The sequence below is a fragment of the Cebus imitator genome, unplaced genomic scaffold (assembly GCF_001604975.1).
Source record: "Cebus imitator isolate Cc_AM_T3 unplaced genomic scaffold, Cebus_imitator-1.0 Scaffold516, whole genome shotgun sequence".
Taxonomy (NCBI): Eukaryota; Metazoa; Chordata; class Mammalia; order Primates; family Cebidae; genus Cebus; species Cebus imitator.
This window is the reverse complement of record NW_016107831.1, coordinates 36730-54937: the sequence shown is the minus strand read 5'-3', so window position 1 is coordinate 54937 and position 18208 is coordinate 36730. Positions and strand designations below refer to the sequence as shown.

The 18208-nt window shown below is 39.8% G+C and overlaps 1 protein-coding gene across 1 annotated transcript in view; it reads left to right on the top strand.

Moving 5' to 3' along the window:
* SPATA16 (spermatogenesis associated 16) overlaps positions 1-18208 on the top strand; it is a 246538-nt gene that overhangs the window by 204699 nt on the left and 23631 nt on the right. Inside the window, exons 7-10 of the mRNA XM_017514109.2 lie at positions 2095-2241; positions 3256-3368; positions 13439-13603; positions 16136-16219. Of these exons, the coding sequence (XP_017369598.1) occupies positions 2095-2241; positions 3256-3368; positions 13439-13603; positions 16136-16219 (509 nt within the window). The remainder of the gene's footprint in view (positions 1-2094; positions 2242-3255; positions 3369-13438; positions 13604-16135; positions 16220-18208) is intronic.

Here is an 18208-nt window from a genome sequence, read left to right as displayed (position 1 = left end):
GGGGTGCCGGGTACAGAACAGGGTACAGTATAAGGGTGGGTAATCGGGGTGCCAGGTATAGAACAGGGTACAGTGTAAGGGTGGGTAATCAGGGTGCCAGGATTCAAACAGAATGCCCTACTTTTTATTGGGTTTTAATATTGGGCTTGTCAGAAAATTTTAGTTTGAACAAAAGGTTCTGCAGCTTAAAAAGGCGGGTGGTGTTAAAGGAAACACTCATGGTGGCAGGGCGCGGTGGCTCATGCCTGTAAATCCCAGCGCTTTGGGATGCTGAGGCAAGTGGATTGCCTGAGGTCAGGAGTTTGAGACCAGCCTGGCCAACATGATGAAACCCTGTCACTACTAAAAATACAAAAATTAGCCAGGCATGGTGGTGGGTGCTTAATCTCAGCTACTCCAGAGGCTGAAGCAGGAGAATCTCTTGCACCTGGGAGGTGGAGGTTGCAGTGAGCTAAGATCCTGCCATTGCACTCCAGCCACGGCAACAAGAGCGAAACCCCATCTCAAAACAAACAAAAAAACCACTCATGGTGTACTGTCTTGTTTTTAAAAGAAGTATTACAGACAAATAGTGAAGGCTATATTCAAACCATTACCATTTGAGTTCTGAGTCTACGTTAAAATCCTGTCTTTAACTAAAACATCATTCAACAATATTTGGGATTTTGCCTTTTCCCCTTTCTGGTAGTGTTAAACAAAGAGGGCTTATTAAACCTCTCTGTTCATCATCCTTCGTTTGAGAAATCTACTTTAATAAACCGATGTCTTATTACTCAAAATGGAAATGAATGAAGTGAATCTTGCCTCCCGGTCCCTGAGTGGTTAGCCTTTGGCTTTCAATTCTGGTTCCTGTGTTTGCTCAATGGGTGATCTTGGGCAAGTCTGTAACCTCTTGAAGCACCAGTCTGATCATCTGTAAGGTGGGCCTTTATCCCTACCCCAAAAGTGATCCAGTGCCAAGTAATCTTGAAGAAGAGTGTGGTGGCTGTCCCTGTGGTGTCTGGACTACCTGGTTGTGAATCTGGCTTTGCCCTCTTTGGAGCTGTGCTCTTGGGTAACTGACTTCTCATCTGTGTCCCTCAACCCCTTATTCATAAAGGGGGGCAATACCACCAGTCTTGTGAAGTTATTGTATGGAATTCAAAAAACAGTGCATACATAACTCGTAGAACAGGGGCAGAGAGAAAACAAGTACTCAGTAAATAATTAGCTTTTACGGTCATTAAGAATTGAGTCTGTTTTAGAACCATTTTCATGACACGAATTATTTCTAAGTTTAATTATAATAGTCAGTGCATTTATCATTTTAGATTTCCTCCTATGGCTATATGAAGGATGGTAACTAAATTAATTAGCTTTATATTTTAATTCTCACTTGGTAATTTTTCTCTTTCCTTTTTTTTTAATAACTAACATTATTTCGTTACATCTTAAGCTATGAAGAGAAAAATCAAGTTCTCGACCAGGCAGGTGGCTCACGCCTGTAATCCCAGCACTTTGGGAGACCAAGAAGAGTGGATCACCTGAGGTCAGGAGTTGAAGACTAGTCTGGCCAATATGGTGAAAACCCATCTCTACTAAAAATACAAAATTAGCTGGGCATGGTGATGGGCACCTGTAATTCCAGCGACTTAGTAGGCTGAGGCAGGAGAATGAGTTGATCTCAGGAGGTGGAGGTTGCAGTGAGCCAAAATCGTGTTATTACATTCCAGCACCTAGGCAACAAGAGCAAGGCTCCATCTAAAAAAAAAAAAAAAAAAAATCAAATTATCTTGAAAAGAGTCACAGCTAAAAATATTAAGCCTGCAAGCTGGTCCTGAATGTCTCTTATTCTGAAAATGGGGAAAGATAACCGTGTCATCTAGCCGTATTTTACTGTTATGCTTTGTGTATGCTTAGATTACTAAGAAAACTATAATGAAATATGATTTTGTTGTTAACTGTTTGACCTTTTCATATACATAATTTTACCTCATACCTTTCCTGTTTATACTTATCACTTTTCCAAGTGCAATTCCTGAAATCTGTGGGGGAAAGCCCTAAACTATTAAAACTGTAACAAAGCCTCTTAGTTCCCTTTCTGTCGTATTTCAGATCTTCAGGCACTCCACATGTTGCCTCAGACAGCTGACTGGTCATCTTTTCCTCCCCAACAATATCTCTTGACTCTTGGGTTCAAAAACAAAGAAGATGGAAAATTTTTGGAAAAAATAACAAATAGGAAGCTGCCGGTATTCACAGGTAAATCATCTGAACCTACAGGGTCTAGCATACAGTAGGTCCTGTGATGAGTTTTGGGCCCCCCAAAAAATGTTCAAGTTAAAATGAACTCTGAATCTTCTTTGTGGGTTAGTTAACAATGCCTAGAATTCCAGCTCCAGGAACTCTTTCCCCCAAGAACATACACAATCCTGGAATATCCACCCTATTCAGTCTAATCATTTTACCCCACCCACACTATCGCCCATGTCTAATCATAGGACACTTAATACGAATTTTCATCATAATCAATTAGCAAAGGTAGAAGAAAATTATGCAATGAAATTATTCTATGAAATTAAAAATATGGCCAATGACAATCTTAAATTAGTTGTATTATCTGTTGTTGTGTTAATGTCTGGTCCTCTCTTTTTTTATGTAATTAGCCAAGAGCTTAAATCTCTTGGAGAGTATTACAGTTAAATGGTGTTCAGTAATCCCGGTTGAAACTTTCAAAAATCAAAATATTCACATGGAGTTGAAATCTCAAACTTATGTGCTGAATTCATGACCAGGTTAAATTTATTCCTGCAGCTCTAACCAGATAATTAAGAATTTGTGTTTTGTCTGGCACTGTAGCCTCTGAGGCTTATCTGAACTTCGAGCTACATTCAAAGTCAATGGATCTGCACACTTGAATAATACCTAGGAGGAACAAGACAAGAATCAGACACATTTATGACATTTTTTCCCAACTCAGGAAAAACATACTCTGAAGAGACAGGTGAATTGTTATAGGCTGTCTCTTAGATCTCTCAATCAAGAAACACAACAAAATAAATAAATGACAGTTTCTAAAGGGCAGCATCTCCTCAGCCTTTCTCCCCATAGATCTTTCCTTGTTATACATATGGTCTACGGATGAGACTAGCTTCTATGAAATAAAGATTTCATATCTATTAATACTGAGATATCTGTTTATAGCTTGCTAAAGAAAACATTTCGAGATGGAAGTCTGGAGAAAATAGCATAAAAGTTTATTGTTACAATTTTTAGAGCATAAAACTCCTTTCGGTCTGCTGACCAGAGAAGATACAGTGAGACAAATGGAGACAATGGGGAAGCGAATCTTGCCAATATTGGATTTTATTAGAAGCACCCAACTGAATGTAGGTATATGAGTCTTTTATATTTGTCGAATGTACGAATTTTAGAGAATTCTAGAACTATATAAGTCTTACATGGCAAATAGTGCAGGTGCTGGGGGATTTGGGAAACATTCACGATAAATCTCATTTGCAAAATCAAGCAAATTTTAGCTAATGATGTTATTTTATTCTAAAACATATTATAATGCTACACTTTGCAATTTCAAGCACTTATTAGGGTAATGTGTCTTTAAAGAGCCTTTTCTTTATGCCTTCCTGATATCTAATTCAACATTGCAGAGAATTTCTCATTTGAAATCAATAACAAAATTTTAGCGAGCACAATGTTTTCTCTATTTCACTTATTGAGCTATTGCATATAACCATCTCATTACCTACACAAGAACTCAGAGCTTTTCAGTGTGCCTCTGTACCACACTGATGAATTGGATGCTTCTCTAAACATTGGCAATTGATCTTCATATAGCCATAAGGTAAATTATCTAATCTCTTTCTATGATCCAGGAAAACTATGCCTTTCCTTGTTTTCAGTCTTAAAGAGCCCAAAATAAGACTTGAATTACACTGCTATTTTACAAAATTTAAGCCATTGTACTGAAAGTATGTAAAGAGAACTTCTCATGAACAGGCTATAAAGGCTGCAGATTTCTCCTCTTTTAATATTTTTGAAAAGGCTTATAAGTTGGAAATTTTAAAGAATTTCCTTCCTGTTCCCTCTTTTGTGTTACATCATTGATTTGATGTTCTTACCTTACAAGGGGAACCAAGGGGGTCATCACAAACAGCTACTTAACATCTGTTCAGCAGTTTATCTGCCCAATAACATCATTCAGCATTGTACAAAAGCTATAAAACACCTAATTTATTTGCATGATTTGCAGTTCCATGCATTACAAATACAAAAGCACATTTTTGCTGATGTTCCTACCACAAAGCTACCCCTCCCCACAACCAAGTTTCAATGCTTTCCTTATATTTCTATTAACAAGAAATCCATCTCTATCTTAGCTCAGGCTGCCATAACAAAACACCATCCAGGCCGCGGGCGGTGGCTCACGCCTGTAATCCCAGCACTTTGGGAGGCCGAGGCGGGCGGATCATGAGGTGAAGAGATCAAGACCATCCTCACCAACATGGTGAAACCCCATCTCTACTAAAAAATACAAAAATTAGCTGGGCGTGGTGGTGCACGCCTGTAATCCCAGCTAGTCGGGAGGGTGAGGCAAAACAATTGCCTGAACCCAGGAGGCAGAGATTGCAGTGAGCCGAGATTGCACCACTGCACTCCAGCCTGGCACCTGGCGACAGAGTGAGACTCTGTCTCACAAAAACAAACAAACAAACAAAAAACATCCTAAAGACCCACACCCATCATTGCCCTCATCATCAGGCCCATGCAAGCAGGGAAAGCTTTGCTAACAAGAACCATCACTGCCTAGCATGATTTCATCTCACCTGCGCACGGCTAGCCTAGCAGAGCCAGCATGCTGGGTGTTAAGGAGGTGATCTGCCTGTGGCCTGGCTCTTTGTTTTTAGTTTTTCGTATTTTGGTTTTTTTTGAGACAGAGTCTCACTCTGTCACCCGGGTTGGAATGAAATGGTACAGTCTTGGCTTATTGCAACCTCCACCTCCAGGGTTCAAATGATTCTCATGCCTTAGCCTCCCAAGTAGCTGGATTACAGCGTTTGCCACCACACCTGGCTGCCTTTTTTTTATTTTTAGTAGAGACAGGGTTTTGCCATGTTGGCCAAGCTGGTCTTGAACTCCTGGCCTCTAGTGATCCACCAGCCTTGGCCTCACAAAGTGCTGGGATTACAGGCATAAGCCACCATGCCTGGCCAGGCCTGGCTCTTTGAAGCAAGGCCTGCCTTACTTTGTCACTTATCAGGAAACTGACCACATCACTGTTGCCAGCTCAGATCCCACAATGTGAACACAGGTTGGGCCTAACTAGGCATGATGCACTTTTTCAATGTTCTTAACTCATTTTCTTATCACCTTTTAAAGAGTATTCTGGCCACTTGGAAATCTGTTTAGACATGAATCTTTTATGTGAGATTCTTAACATCTAATTAATAACTCAGTCTTCTTATACTGAGTCTCAGTACCGCTTTGCTGACTGTAAGGAATTTCATCAGCTTCCCTATGTTCACTTTTAAGGGAAATAACAGTTTTTGGAAGATTGTTTCAAAGAGTTTAATGCAATTGAAGTGAGCAAGGCTGAAAGTGCCCAGGGATCACAAACATATCTAAATATCAGCTACTAGGTGTTAAAAACAGGCACTTTGAATGAAGAGACTCCCCAAACAGGCTCTGTGTGAGCAACATGGCTGTTTACTCAACTGGGTACAGGTGGGCTAAGGCTGAAGGGCAGTGGGATAGGAGTTGGTTTTATAGGTTGGGGCAAATCTTTTGGGAGGGGGCAGGGGTGTTACGGGGCAGGGGAAAGGAGTATACATTACCATAAGTTCAGTTACAATGGCGGGTGGAGTAAGGCTAAGAGTAGTTAAGATGGCAGGGTGGGGTGAGGAGTATTCACATTTTCATAAGAGCAGTTAACACGGCAGGGTGGGGTGAGGGGAAGCTTATGTCTGGGGGAAGCTGGGCGGGAGGGATAATGGCGAATGCAGGCAGGCTGGGCGGGGTGGGGAGGGGGTGCAGTGGTGATCAGCTGAGGCAGGCAGGACTTTAGACTTTCTGGGCCCGGGTTTGCACATAGAAGCCTGACACTACGTATCATTTGCCCAGCCACAGCTTCATAAAGCGGGATTGATAAAATTGGCTGCAAAGGTAACCCAGCTTAATGAAGCAAGTAATGAATTGGTGACTAGAAATTATTCCTACCTGGTACCATTAACGGTAACCCAAGCTGCCCTCAGTAGTGTCTTTAAGACCCTTCAAGGTGTTCCTTTTCTCTTGTCAGATATCAGATGCCATTCACTTGAGTATTTGGGTATTGAATTGTCATTATTTGTTACCCTCGTTTGCGATACCTGTAGGCAAAGGCTTTTGCCCAAGGGGGTGCTCTGGCCATGTAACCCTAGGACAAGTCAGTTAGCCTCTGAGCTGCTTTTTTCTCCTTTAAAAAATAGGCTGATAACTACCAGGCCCACTTCGGGAGTTGTTGTGAACCATAAGCACATAATTCATGTTCTTGAAGCATTAAGCATTTTAGCTTTAATTATTGGTATTGCTGTTACTTTGCTTTGACAAAGAGGCTGTTTTACAGACCTTTTTTTTTTTTCTTTATACAAGCTGTGTACTTTGAAATTACATATTTTTCTTTTAATATGAAGATTGCACTCATGTCCTAAGAATTTTGGATTTGTTTCCTTCTCTTACTTTCCTTTGATCACTGATTTGCTCAGATCCCTTCACTCAGGCAGGACTGAAGATGCCATCTCCAGCCATGAACTAGAGTCAGGACTGCAGTCTTGTTGACAGCAGGCTCTGACCATGAGCTGCGCAGCCTCACACGTATTGGTGTTGTACTGGATCGAGCATAGAGAGTCAACACCAAGACAGAAGTATGCCAAATTGCAGGGTCTTTATTGCCGGCGGCCATGGAGGACTCCCGTCTCTCCAACCCGTGCCCCCAAAAGGAGAGAGTCAAGACCTTTTATGCCTGTAAACCACCTTGGGGGTGAGGGTGAGGGGCGGGGGTGGAGGTGAGGGGCTTCAGACATTCCGAGGGCCAGAGGACTTTGGACATTCCGATTGTTACTTATGTGGTTCACAGAAGTCATGATAAGCGTTAGTTTACACATTGTCTGGGTAGGGTGGAAATTACAGACCTTAGTTACTTATTACAAGTCTTAGGGGTTCAAGATGGCGTGGGTTTGGACTGCTTGCCTGTCACATTAGCATTACAGAGAGCAGTTTCAATGGAAAAGCCGAGGTATGGTCGAGGTATGCAGTTTCTAGGGCGATTACCATGTCACACTGGCAGAACAGAACCAATATCCAAGACACTTCCAACAGAAGACAGTGAGTGACCACTGTCTTGGGCAATACATTTATCTTAAAGAATTTTAGATTTTTCAGTCCTTAATACCGGTGACTAAGGCTGTAGTTTACACTCCTGTTGTCTGTTTCAGACAGACAACTGTTTACCTTAGCACAATGTCACATTTTCATCAAGCCCTAATGGCTAAGAAAAAATACCCATAATCCCAGCACTTAGGGAAGCAGAAGTGGAAGGTCAGCTTGAGCCGAGAAATTCAAGACCTGCCTGGACAACATAGTGAGACCCCAACTCCCCAAAAAGGAAAAAAATTTAAAAAGTGTTATTAATGGCTAGGAAGTATACTTTGCATCATACCATATATGTTCAGAGATTGCTAAGTCATTTGGACAATGTTATTTAATGGAAATGGGCTTGGAATATGCAAATGCAATGCATTAATACTTCAGCATTCATAACAGCAGGAGACCCAAAAGATGATACTAGTTCTTGACATAATACCATGACCAGAATCAGTAACACAATGTTTAAGTATTATCGCATTGATACTGTCACATAAATAATGACAAATATGTAGATTTCTAAACAATAGTTAGAAAATACCAAGAACTCTTATGATCTATTCCCTAAACATATTGAATATCTAGTCATCTTGTAAATATTGGGTTTATAATACCTACCTAATATCTAATTAGAAAAAAGTTAACTTGGCAATAATACACTAAATTTTAATATCATAGGGAATATCTTTGGGGCTGCTCTAATTTTCAATTTTTCTTCATTAAACTAAAAGATACATGTGTTTGTTCTGCACAAATTACGTAAAAAGAAATAGTATAGCAACTTACCCTCAACAGAAGCATTTTAAATATAAAGTGAGTAAAATTTTTTTCTAAAACTAACAAAACACTCTTGCTTCCAAATCCTTGAAATATTTGATAGTGAAGAAGTTTTTTGTTTTTTTTTTTGAGACAGAGTCTTGTTTGGTCGCCAGGCGCCAGGCTGGAGTGCAGTGGCGCAGTCTCGGTTCACTGCAACCTCTGCCTCTTGCGTTCAAGCAATTCTCCTGCCTCAGCCTCCCGAGTAGCTGGGACTACAGGCGTGCGCCACCACGCCCAGCTAATTAAGAAGTTTTCTTTACTCAAACATATCTTTTTTAAAATACAGAGCAGTCCTGGTCATTAGGTGCTGATTGCATGCAGAAATCTCCACTTTGGAACTAGGGCTTAGGAAAAGCACATGCATAGTGCTCTGTAATTTAAAAAGCATTTCCCCTCACATTATCTAATTTGACCCTCACCATTTGGTGACATTGTGTCACCTTCATTTTACCAGTGAGGAAACTATGGCTCAGAGTAGTGATATATTCAAGCTTAAACCACCAGGGCTCAAAATCAGAGGTTCAGAATATTGTTCCAATATTCTTTTACTAAATCATATTACGTCTCTTTGATTTAAAAGTATGATCCTTGTCAGAGGCAAAACATGCATAACACAACATAGGAATGATTCCACAGCTGGATTCAATTTTTTTTTTAGATGAACAATATAAGCCAGGTGCAGTGGCTCACGCCTGTAATCCCAGCACTTTGGGAGGCTGAGGTGGGCCGATCACTTGAGGCCGGGAGTTCGAGACCAGCCTGACCAACACGGTGAAACTCCATCTCTATTGTAAATACACACACAGTATGAAAGATGGGAAAGTTCTTCTTCAAAGTTTGTATCTTAGACTACATTATAAGGAGTTACAATCTCTTGCTCTATGGCCATTATCTGCTATTAGCATAAACATATACCCATGTATATACATTCTCTAAATCAACAATGTCTTAAATCAGCTACCTTGACTCACTCCGGCCTATCTGAACAGGACTGGACAAGCTGCAAACCCTGGTGCATGCCATTCCTTATTTGGAAACCCTCCTGACATTCTCCTAAGTAGCTTCCTCTTTTTCCTTGTCTTCTTTCCCCTATCTATTCAGAAAATTTCCATGTTTTCAGCCAATGGGGTCAAGCACAGAATGTGAGGTCCTGTTCCGGCCAATGGAAACTGGACACAGCAGTAGGGCGATTGCATCAGGTTTTGAAAGTTATAAATGTCCCTGTCTCCTTGTTCAGGTGTGCTCTCGTGGCAAGACTGCAGGCGAGTTGCACCCTTTCTGCAGGACGTAAACTAGCCTTGCTGAGTGATCTACTGTCTCAGTGTGCAATTTTTTCTGACATTATAAACCCATTTACAACACACAAACACACACACACACAGAATAGCCAGATGTGGCGGTTCACGCCTGTGGTCCCAGCTACTTGGGAGGCTGAAGCAGGAGAATCACTTGAACCCGAGAGGCGTAGGTTGCAGTGAGCTGAGATCGTGCTGCAGCACTCCAGCCTGAGCGACAGAGCGAGACTCCAACTCAAAAACAAAAAAAGCTTCCAAGAGAACATGAATTTTCAACTCTTGCTACGAGGTGGTGGATACAGTTGGTGAAGACCTCTCCCGGTCTCACGGAGTTTCCATGTGTCAGACAATGATTCTCCTTACACTGCTGACACTCCTTTCCTTATCTTTGTAAATACTCTCCTAGGTACACAACACACGGCCAAACAAGGACGATTCCAGCATTTTAACAGTTATAATCTGCAATATGATCCACCTTCCTGGTCACTTCTTTTTTTTTGGGGGGGGGGACAGAACCTTGCTCTGTCACCCAGTCTAGAGTGCAATGGCACAATCTCACTGCAACCTCCGCCTCCCAGGTTGAAGCAATCTCCTGCCTTAGCCTCCCGAGTAGCTGGGATTACAGGCACCTGCCACCATGCCCAGATAATTTTTGTATTTTTAGTAGAGACAGGGTTTCACCCTGTTGGTCAGGCTGGTGGCAAACTCCCGACCTCGTGATCCGCCCACCTCAGCCTCCTAAAGTGCTGGGATACAGGTGTGAGCCACCGCGCCCAGCCTGTGACTTCTAATCCTGCTGAACGTCAACCCCATGTAGCCAGCAGCCTTGCTGTTGTGGTGTTTTTCATTCTCTGGATTTTTGTCCTAATTATTTCACATGCTACTGGATGGCACTGTGCTTTTCCATTCATTAACTTTATTGGCTGCTGTCAGTTTCAAACCTTATGTCCTGTGCTTCTTGGGCTAAATGTTAAAGAGTTAAAATCATCAAATCTCTTGCCATGCATGAAGCCGCCTTCACAGGATGACTTGCCAAAAAATGACCTAACTAACCATGTTTTTAATACCTCATTAATTTTACTTTTAACTTCTTCCAAGTGAAGCATAAAAAATGTTTACACGTGCACATTTGAAAGTGTTTCCTACCTCTATTTTGCAATTAATGTTTCTATATATTATGCCAAATGGAAATACATCCCAAATGCTTGGACTCTGCTTTTCAGCAGTATTATATAGCGCCACTTATTTGCCAAATGTTTATTTGTAACTGCTATTAAATCTTGACAATTCTCTGACCAAAGCCTTCACTGAACTTGCCCTCATTGTACCTGTGTGAGGTTTTAGCTTCAATCATGGCCACTTTATTACACTCTTTCCAGCAGGTAAGAAGACCTTTGATCATTCCTGAAGCCTCACTGGAAGGGCTTACCTGCCTTTAGATTTAGTCTTTGTTAGCGTTAGATATTTAAGCTAATTCCTATTTTTTTTATTATTTTCTTAATTTCCTTAAAGCAACAGTATGAACACATTTCTGCCGCATTAGATATCAGTTCTATTTCTTTTTCACTTTGTCTTTCAAAAACACCTATCTTGGATAGGTAAAAGATTAATCCACAGTGCCCTGATAACCAAAGCATTTGGCTTCGGAAGGACGGGTGACTATTAGCAGCCAACACTATTCTTTCCCTCTTATCTTATTCAAATGGAGCACTTCCTGTTTTGTTGTGCATCCAACATTCGGGCTAACAAAGAACTGTTTTTATTTTCCTGATGTTTTGGAAAATTACACTGATAGATTACATTCCTGAGCAGCCTGCAGTTGTCTCTGCTCTATAGGGTTGAATCACTACACCACTTTCCTACAACTAGCCCCATTGTTCATTTTAAAGGACAAAGAAAGCACTTTTTCTTCAGAATGAAAACTGCTTCTCCTCCAACTTGCTTTCGTTTATTTGACAGAATGCCATTCTTTAGCTACACGTTTAAACTGAATGGGTAGGCTAGCTTTCCATTAATTCAGGAAGGAACCCCAAATCTACCACTTGCAATCACCGATCTTATATGTTCATAGATTTTCAGGTAAATGATTCACCAGAAAGAACAAATTAGTGTACGAAGACATTTGTTGAACAGCATAAATAGGTATTAAAGCAGATCCAGCACAATGGTACCTAACCTTTATTTATTTCCAACATTCTAGAAAAATATCACCTTCCAGAAGTTGCTGTCAATCAGAATATGAGTATGGCCTTTCAAAAAGAAGTGCTTTCTAATTTTAAGTTGAAGTTCAGTCATATGCATTTTTAGCAATTTTTCTCCTTAGAGGAGATTCTCTTAAGAAAGTGACGTTACATGTCTGCCTTCTCTAATTTCTGGAAGAAATTCTGTTTCATAAGTAGGCACAAAACAAAACAATCTTTACTCAGATACTAAGCTTTAAGGTGGTGGTTTGTTCTCAAACTTCTGTTTGAGATATTTGAATATGTGGCAAGGCACCTAGCTGAAATGTGTGTTTCTAGGGCTACATAACAAAGATCGTGATTGAGTGAGGCCCATCACTCAGTTTGCTAACTGTCAAGTCCACAAGCAAGGATAGTGATCCTGGTGTAGGCAGTCCAGGGGACCCCTGCCATAAAGGGGCACTTGGTCACCTCCCTTCTCTTCTGAGCACCAGGATATAAAATGCAATTGCATTTTAAGGACACTAAGTCCTCTTTTGAATTTCCATTTCTCATGCCCTCCAAATACAGCAGCAGCTCAAGGCTTTTATGTTAACTCTTACATACCCCCATGTCAAAAGTACTTTTCCTTAAAGATAAACTTGAGAATTTTATGATTAACTTTGTCTCTCCTATCAAGTATTACAATTTATATTCAACTTTTTTTTTTTTTTTGAGACAGAGTCTCGCTCTGCCACCCAAACTGGAGTGCAGTGGCGTGATTTCAGCTCACTGTAACCTCCGCCTTCCAGATTCAAGCGATTCTCCTGCCTCAGCCTCCCAATTAGCTGGGATTACAGGCATGGGCCACCATGCCCGGCCAATTTTGTATTTTTAGTAAAGACAGGGTTTCACCGTGTTGGCCAGGCTGGTCTCGAACTTTTGACCTCAGATGATCCACCCCCGCCACCTCAGCCTCCCAAAGTGCTGGGATTACAGGAGTGAGCTACCGCGCCCGGCCTAAATGTTTTATAGAAGGTAATGTCTCCTCTTTTGTGGATGGTGGGCCACTTTTTTCTAAGTGTGTCCCATCTTAAGAAAGCCCAAAATGCCAATAGATGCATGAGACTTGGCAGTCCTTACAAAGGCACAGCACACAGTAGTCTGGGTCAAGATGGAATGTGTTAGTTATTGAAATGGTCCTAATAGACAGAGTGAAGCTAGTCGACAAGAAGAGGAGACTGTGCAAGGCCATCCCCTAAGAGCTGGACATAAAAGCAGAGCTAGAGTTTTCATAGAAGCCATTGGGGTAAACAGAATTCGGCTTACACAACACTTGTCAAGTTTCAACTTGCATTAGAAATTTTACTTTCAGGTAAACAAGATAGTAGACAGCTCTTAGCTCTTATGGTGCTTTGGTGATGTAGATAAAGTCACCCCTTCTAGGCAGACACAGCTCTGTGGGATCACCCCTGGGTTAGTGAAGTACAGATTCAAATTCAGTCCCCTCTTTTCCCCTCAGCCTAGCTCCCTAATGCAAGACAATCAGCAAGCCCATCTCAAAAGGGCTCCCTTTTGTGTATATTTACCTACTGGAAAAAAAGGAGTATAAGACAATTCTGTCAAATGATAGAAGGAAACATGTATTGGTACTGGATTCCATTGTTTCAAAAGATGTAAATACATTATCAGGAGCCCTGACTTCCATCCCTGGGGAGAGGTCTATTTCCGTGGTTTTGTTCCACAACGTTTCTTTTACTTTGAGACTAGGGGCGTTTTCCGGCATGCTCAGGTGTTGTGGAGAAGTTGCAATATGCCAGCCTCCTCAGCCAGCTGCAGAGAGTAAAGGAACAGTCCCAGGTGATTAATCAAGCAATGGCAGAGCTGGCAACCATTCCCTACCTACAGGACCTCAGTCAACAGGAGGCGGAATTGGTAAGTAGTTTTCTCTGTTGAAGGGTTTCGTGGGCCCAGAGCCAACAGAAAAGTGGTATGGTCTTGGAAAAAAAAAACATCGTGGTAATAAATGTGGTCTGAGGGCAAACTCCCCAACCCCCATGAACCATTCTAATGACGAAACTGAAAAATGTAGAAAGGTGTGTTTCTGATTTTTATTTGCTCACATTAACTAGCTTCCGTTATGACAGCAAAAACTTTATGATGTGTAGAAACAGAGAAAAGGGCTGGTTATTTATACTGTATGTCAGGCTTCTTGTGTTTGGTAAAATGAGATTGTTTCCTAAACTCCAAGGTATATTAATACATGATTCTCTTTTATGAACAAGTGAGGGGACAAAAGACTGATTGCTGTATAGAGAAATGACCCTACAAAATCATCTTGAGAGTTTTCTTAATCACTTCTAGGGTTAAAATATGTATTGGCAGAGCCAACACTAGTACATTTAGATAAATCAACAAAAGCTTTTTATTTGAAGAGAAAATGTATCTAGTCAAATAGTTGGGTTTTTAACTGAATTGACCACTTAATTCAGAAAAACAGACACTTTAGCCACACACAGACCCAGGCAAAACTAGTTGAAGGGATGTCTCGCAGAATAGTCTTCAGACAGATGTGCCTATTATAACCATAATTAATATTAGAAATGATAGCACCTCATTTGAAAAACAATTACTAAATCGTGTGCTGCTCATTCGAGAAAAGGTAAAATTTACTCTATATGGAGATCTTAATGTGTTGTAGGAAAGGCCCTTTACTTTGAAGCTTTAATTGAGAGTAGCTAAAACTAATTACAGCCCTGAATTGAATTCACATAGCAACGATGAGAACAGCCCAAACTGATTACCTGTAATTTTCAGACAACTAAAGAAACCCTCCCTCTTTGAGCTGTTTAAGATTTAATCAAGAAACGAGCTGCCAACATTTATAATGTTCATCTAAACTTGCTAAAAGCATGTTAAATAAATACTGATATTCAGAGTAAGCATACGAAACTGTATGACTAGCCAAATAATAAAACTATGCATACTAAAGATGAAAACTATGAAATAAGTCTATGAATCAAGGAATTACCAAGTCAAAACTGGCAATAATACTTTCTAAACCTTTATGGTGTGTGCAAAAGAACGCCTTCTAAAAGGCTGTTTATCCTGCCATTCATAAGGCACTCAGAAGTATAGTAAGTATGGAGCTTTCAAGGTGCATATTATAGCCAATTTTAGATGATTAATGCTCCTCTGAGATAAGAGGAAGCAAAGAAAATGTTAATTTAAGAAGCCAGCAAAATTTCGATCCTGTCTTCCTGAAAAACACAGTCAAAATTTAAATGAAAAATACAGGGAGTTCTCTGCACTTAAGTCTTCTTAATCACACATTTATGTTGCTGGTTTTTGCTGGAAATACTTATTTTTCAAAATATACTCAGAGAGCCCCAAACTAGCCTTATTGCCTTTTTTTAAAGTGTAATTTTTCTCTATTTGAAACCTTAGAAAATGAGATTTCATTGGATACTTTTGTATCTATATACCCACCAGAAAAAATTTCGATATATATGGAGGTATATCTGTGTACCAAGTATTTAAAAATCATGTAAGTTTTCATGATCTTCAATAATAGATTTTACTTTGCAACTTCCAAGTGTGGGTTAACCTAGATAATTAATCCTAGTAATACTCTGCATGGTGCTATCTAAACAGTGACTGCTTAATAGAAGATTTTTAAGTGACTCAATTGTCTCTCCCCCTGCTTACTCTCTGAAATATCTAAACCGAAGAAAGATTACCTAAGGGTCCATACTGTTTGATGTCATAGTGAACTGAACTGGTATTTTTTGAGAACTTTTTTAACCTTTGAATATCACATGGCTTGATATACTTCATTTTTGTGGTCACATGTACAGGATAGTTTCACATTAGAGTACAGCAGGTGACTTTGGGGGCATAGGTTAGAATGTTTAAAGCTTGCCTTTGAATGGGACCTAAAAATAAAACATTTTTTAAAACTCGGCTATTTCAAAATTTTAACAAAGAAAAGAATAGTAAAAGAAGTTAAATGAGCTAGATTCTTTAGGAGGCAATAAAACGGCACAATTATAGTATTGTCCTCTGGTGAGCTTTTGCATGATGCCTGGAATTATGATACATTAGCCTCAGGAGAAAACGCTAAAACGCATTCATGTACTACATGCCATTTCCTGAGAGAATTACCTACTGCCTTCATTCTTTACAACCCAAATCTGTTTTTCACAAAACATCAACACTTACTACATTAAAACCTATATGTTTTCTACAAATTTTCAAGAAGAAGCTTTTCATTGTTTCAGTATTTTATATCTGCAATAATATTCAGCAATGACAAGCAAAGATGAGGTGGCAATATTCATTGTAGGAAAGATGAGTAATAAAATCATCAGCGTACAAATGATTTTTTAATTAGGTTTTAATCTGTGTATTTAGAGAAGTTATTTCTGTGTGAATTCCACACTGATAATTTTTATCTTCGTGCCACAGCTGCAGTCGCTAATGGCAGATGCTATGGACACCCTTGAAGGAAGAAGAAACGGGAAAGAACGTGCGTGGAATACAATCCAAAAGGTAAAACTTTGAGCTGTAGGAAAAAGATCTATTATTCTCAAGGAAACTGTCCATCTTGGGTCAAATCCGTTTGGAGGATAAAAAGAAATCAAAGTTCTTCGGGTTGTTTTTTGTTTGTTTTTCTTTTTAAAATAAATGCAGCTCTCTCCCTGGAAGTGTGACCAAAATCAAATATGGATTTATTTAATCTGCTACTTTTCCAACAGACTGTGTTCATATGCTTTCATGATTTTTCTTCATTATCATGCTCATTTTCATATTCTATTTTCATGATCTGCGACTTCATTCTCGGTTTTGTAATTTTGTAAAGCCCTTTCATCGGTGTTTTAGTCCACTCCCCGGCTGTATTTCTACTTTTTTCACTTGAGGAATAATGACCGCATTTCAGGAAACTACAAAGAAACTAGCATATTGATATTTTTAGTAAAGGAGTAACATACTGGTTGTTAGAAATAGAGGAACATCCGCCATTGGCTACTGGGGTTTAAATGCACCAAGTACCACGATGCACCTGGACCCAAGTCGTACTCAGGAAACTTGTGTGACGTGATAGGACCCTCTGAAAATGTAGAAGTTAGTAATGTTGGGTCTCCAGTCAAGCTCCAAGTAGTAAGTTCTGATCAATCAACTCATCCAATCATCGTAAGAACCCACCAGGGGATACTGGCATCAGGAGATGTGGAACAAACAAAAGAACCTTCTGTTTAAAAGCCAATCCTAAGGGATGCTGGAGCAGCTGAGGAAGCACGTGTCTTTCGTAGTCAACTCAGAGGCCCTGTGATATACGCTGGTCCTTGAACAACATGGTGGTTAGGAACACAGTCAAAATTCTACATTTGGCTTTTGGCTCCCTAAAAATTTTACTACCAAGAGCCTGCTATTGACTGAAAGCCTTATGGTAACATAAAGAGTTGATTCACACTGTTCAGTTGTTGAGAAATGTTATTGAGACAAAAAAAGAGTTGATTCACACATATCGTATTATATATACTTATTATGTACTGTATTCTTACAATAACGTAAGCTAGAAAAAAAGAAAGTGTTATTAAGACAATCATAATGAAGAGAAAATGTATTTACTCTTCATTCAGTGGAAGTGAAGGTCTTCACCCTTGTCTTTATGTTGGATAGGCTGAGGAGGTGATTGGTCTTGCTGTCTCAGCGCTGGCAAAGACAGAAGAAAATGTGTCTATAAATGGACCTACACAGTTCAAATCCGTGTTGCCCAAGAGTCCTCTGTATGTACAAAAAAGCAGAAACTGACTGTCAGCAAATATGTGTTGAATACGTATCTACCATGCCAGAAAAAAAGTTAGATATTGGGAATATTGTGCTGGGCAAGACTGGTCTGCCTGTATTGTCCTTATGATCTAGACAGCTACTTAGGGGCTAACTGAATATTCTGGAATAAAGGGGATGTTCAATGATCTATGGAAACAAATGGCAGAATAGCCTTGTCTGGGAGGTCAGAAACACTGTCGCTAAGAAAATTATATTTACACAACATTTAAAGAATGTGTAGTGGTTTTCCAGGTAAAAAGGGGATGATATTTCTAAACAGAGGGATCACTTTGTACCAAAGGTGTTTTTTAAAAAAGCATGGCCACCTGGCTATATCATATTTTTTGGTAGAGACAGGGTTTCACCGCATTGGTCAGGCTGCTCTTAAACTCCTGACCTCAGTGATCTGCCTGCCTCAGCCTTCCAAAATGCTGGGATTACAGGCATGAGCCATGGCACCTGGCCCAATTATTTTTATGAATATATTTGCAAAACATAAATTAAAAAATAAAACAACAGTCAAACATAACAGAATATATACAGAGAAACTGAGCTAAGGGGAAGTAATTCATGAATTGTAGAAATTTTTTGATTATTGTAAATCCAGTTAAATAAGGGTCAAATAATAAAAGTCAAATAAAAATGACCTGATTTTATGACGAAGTCAAATAATAAAAACTACATGATTATCTCAATAGATGCAGAAAA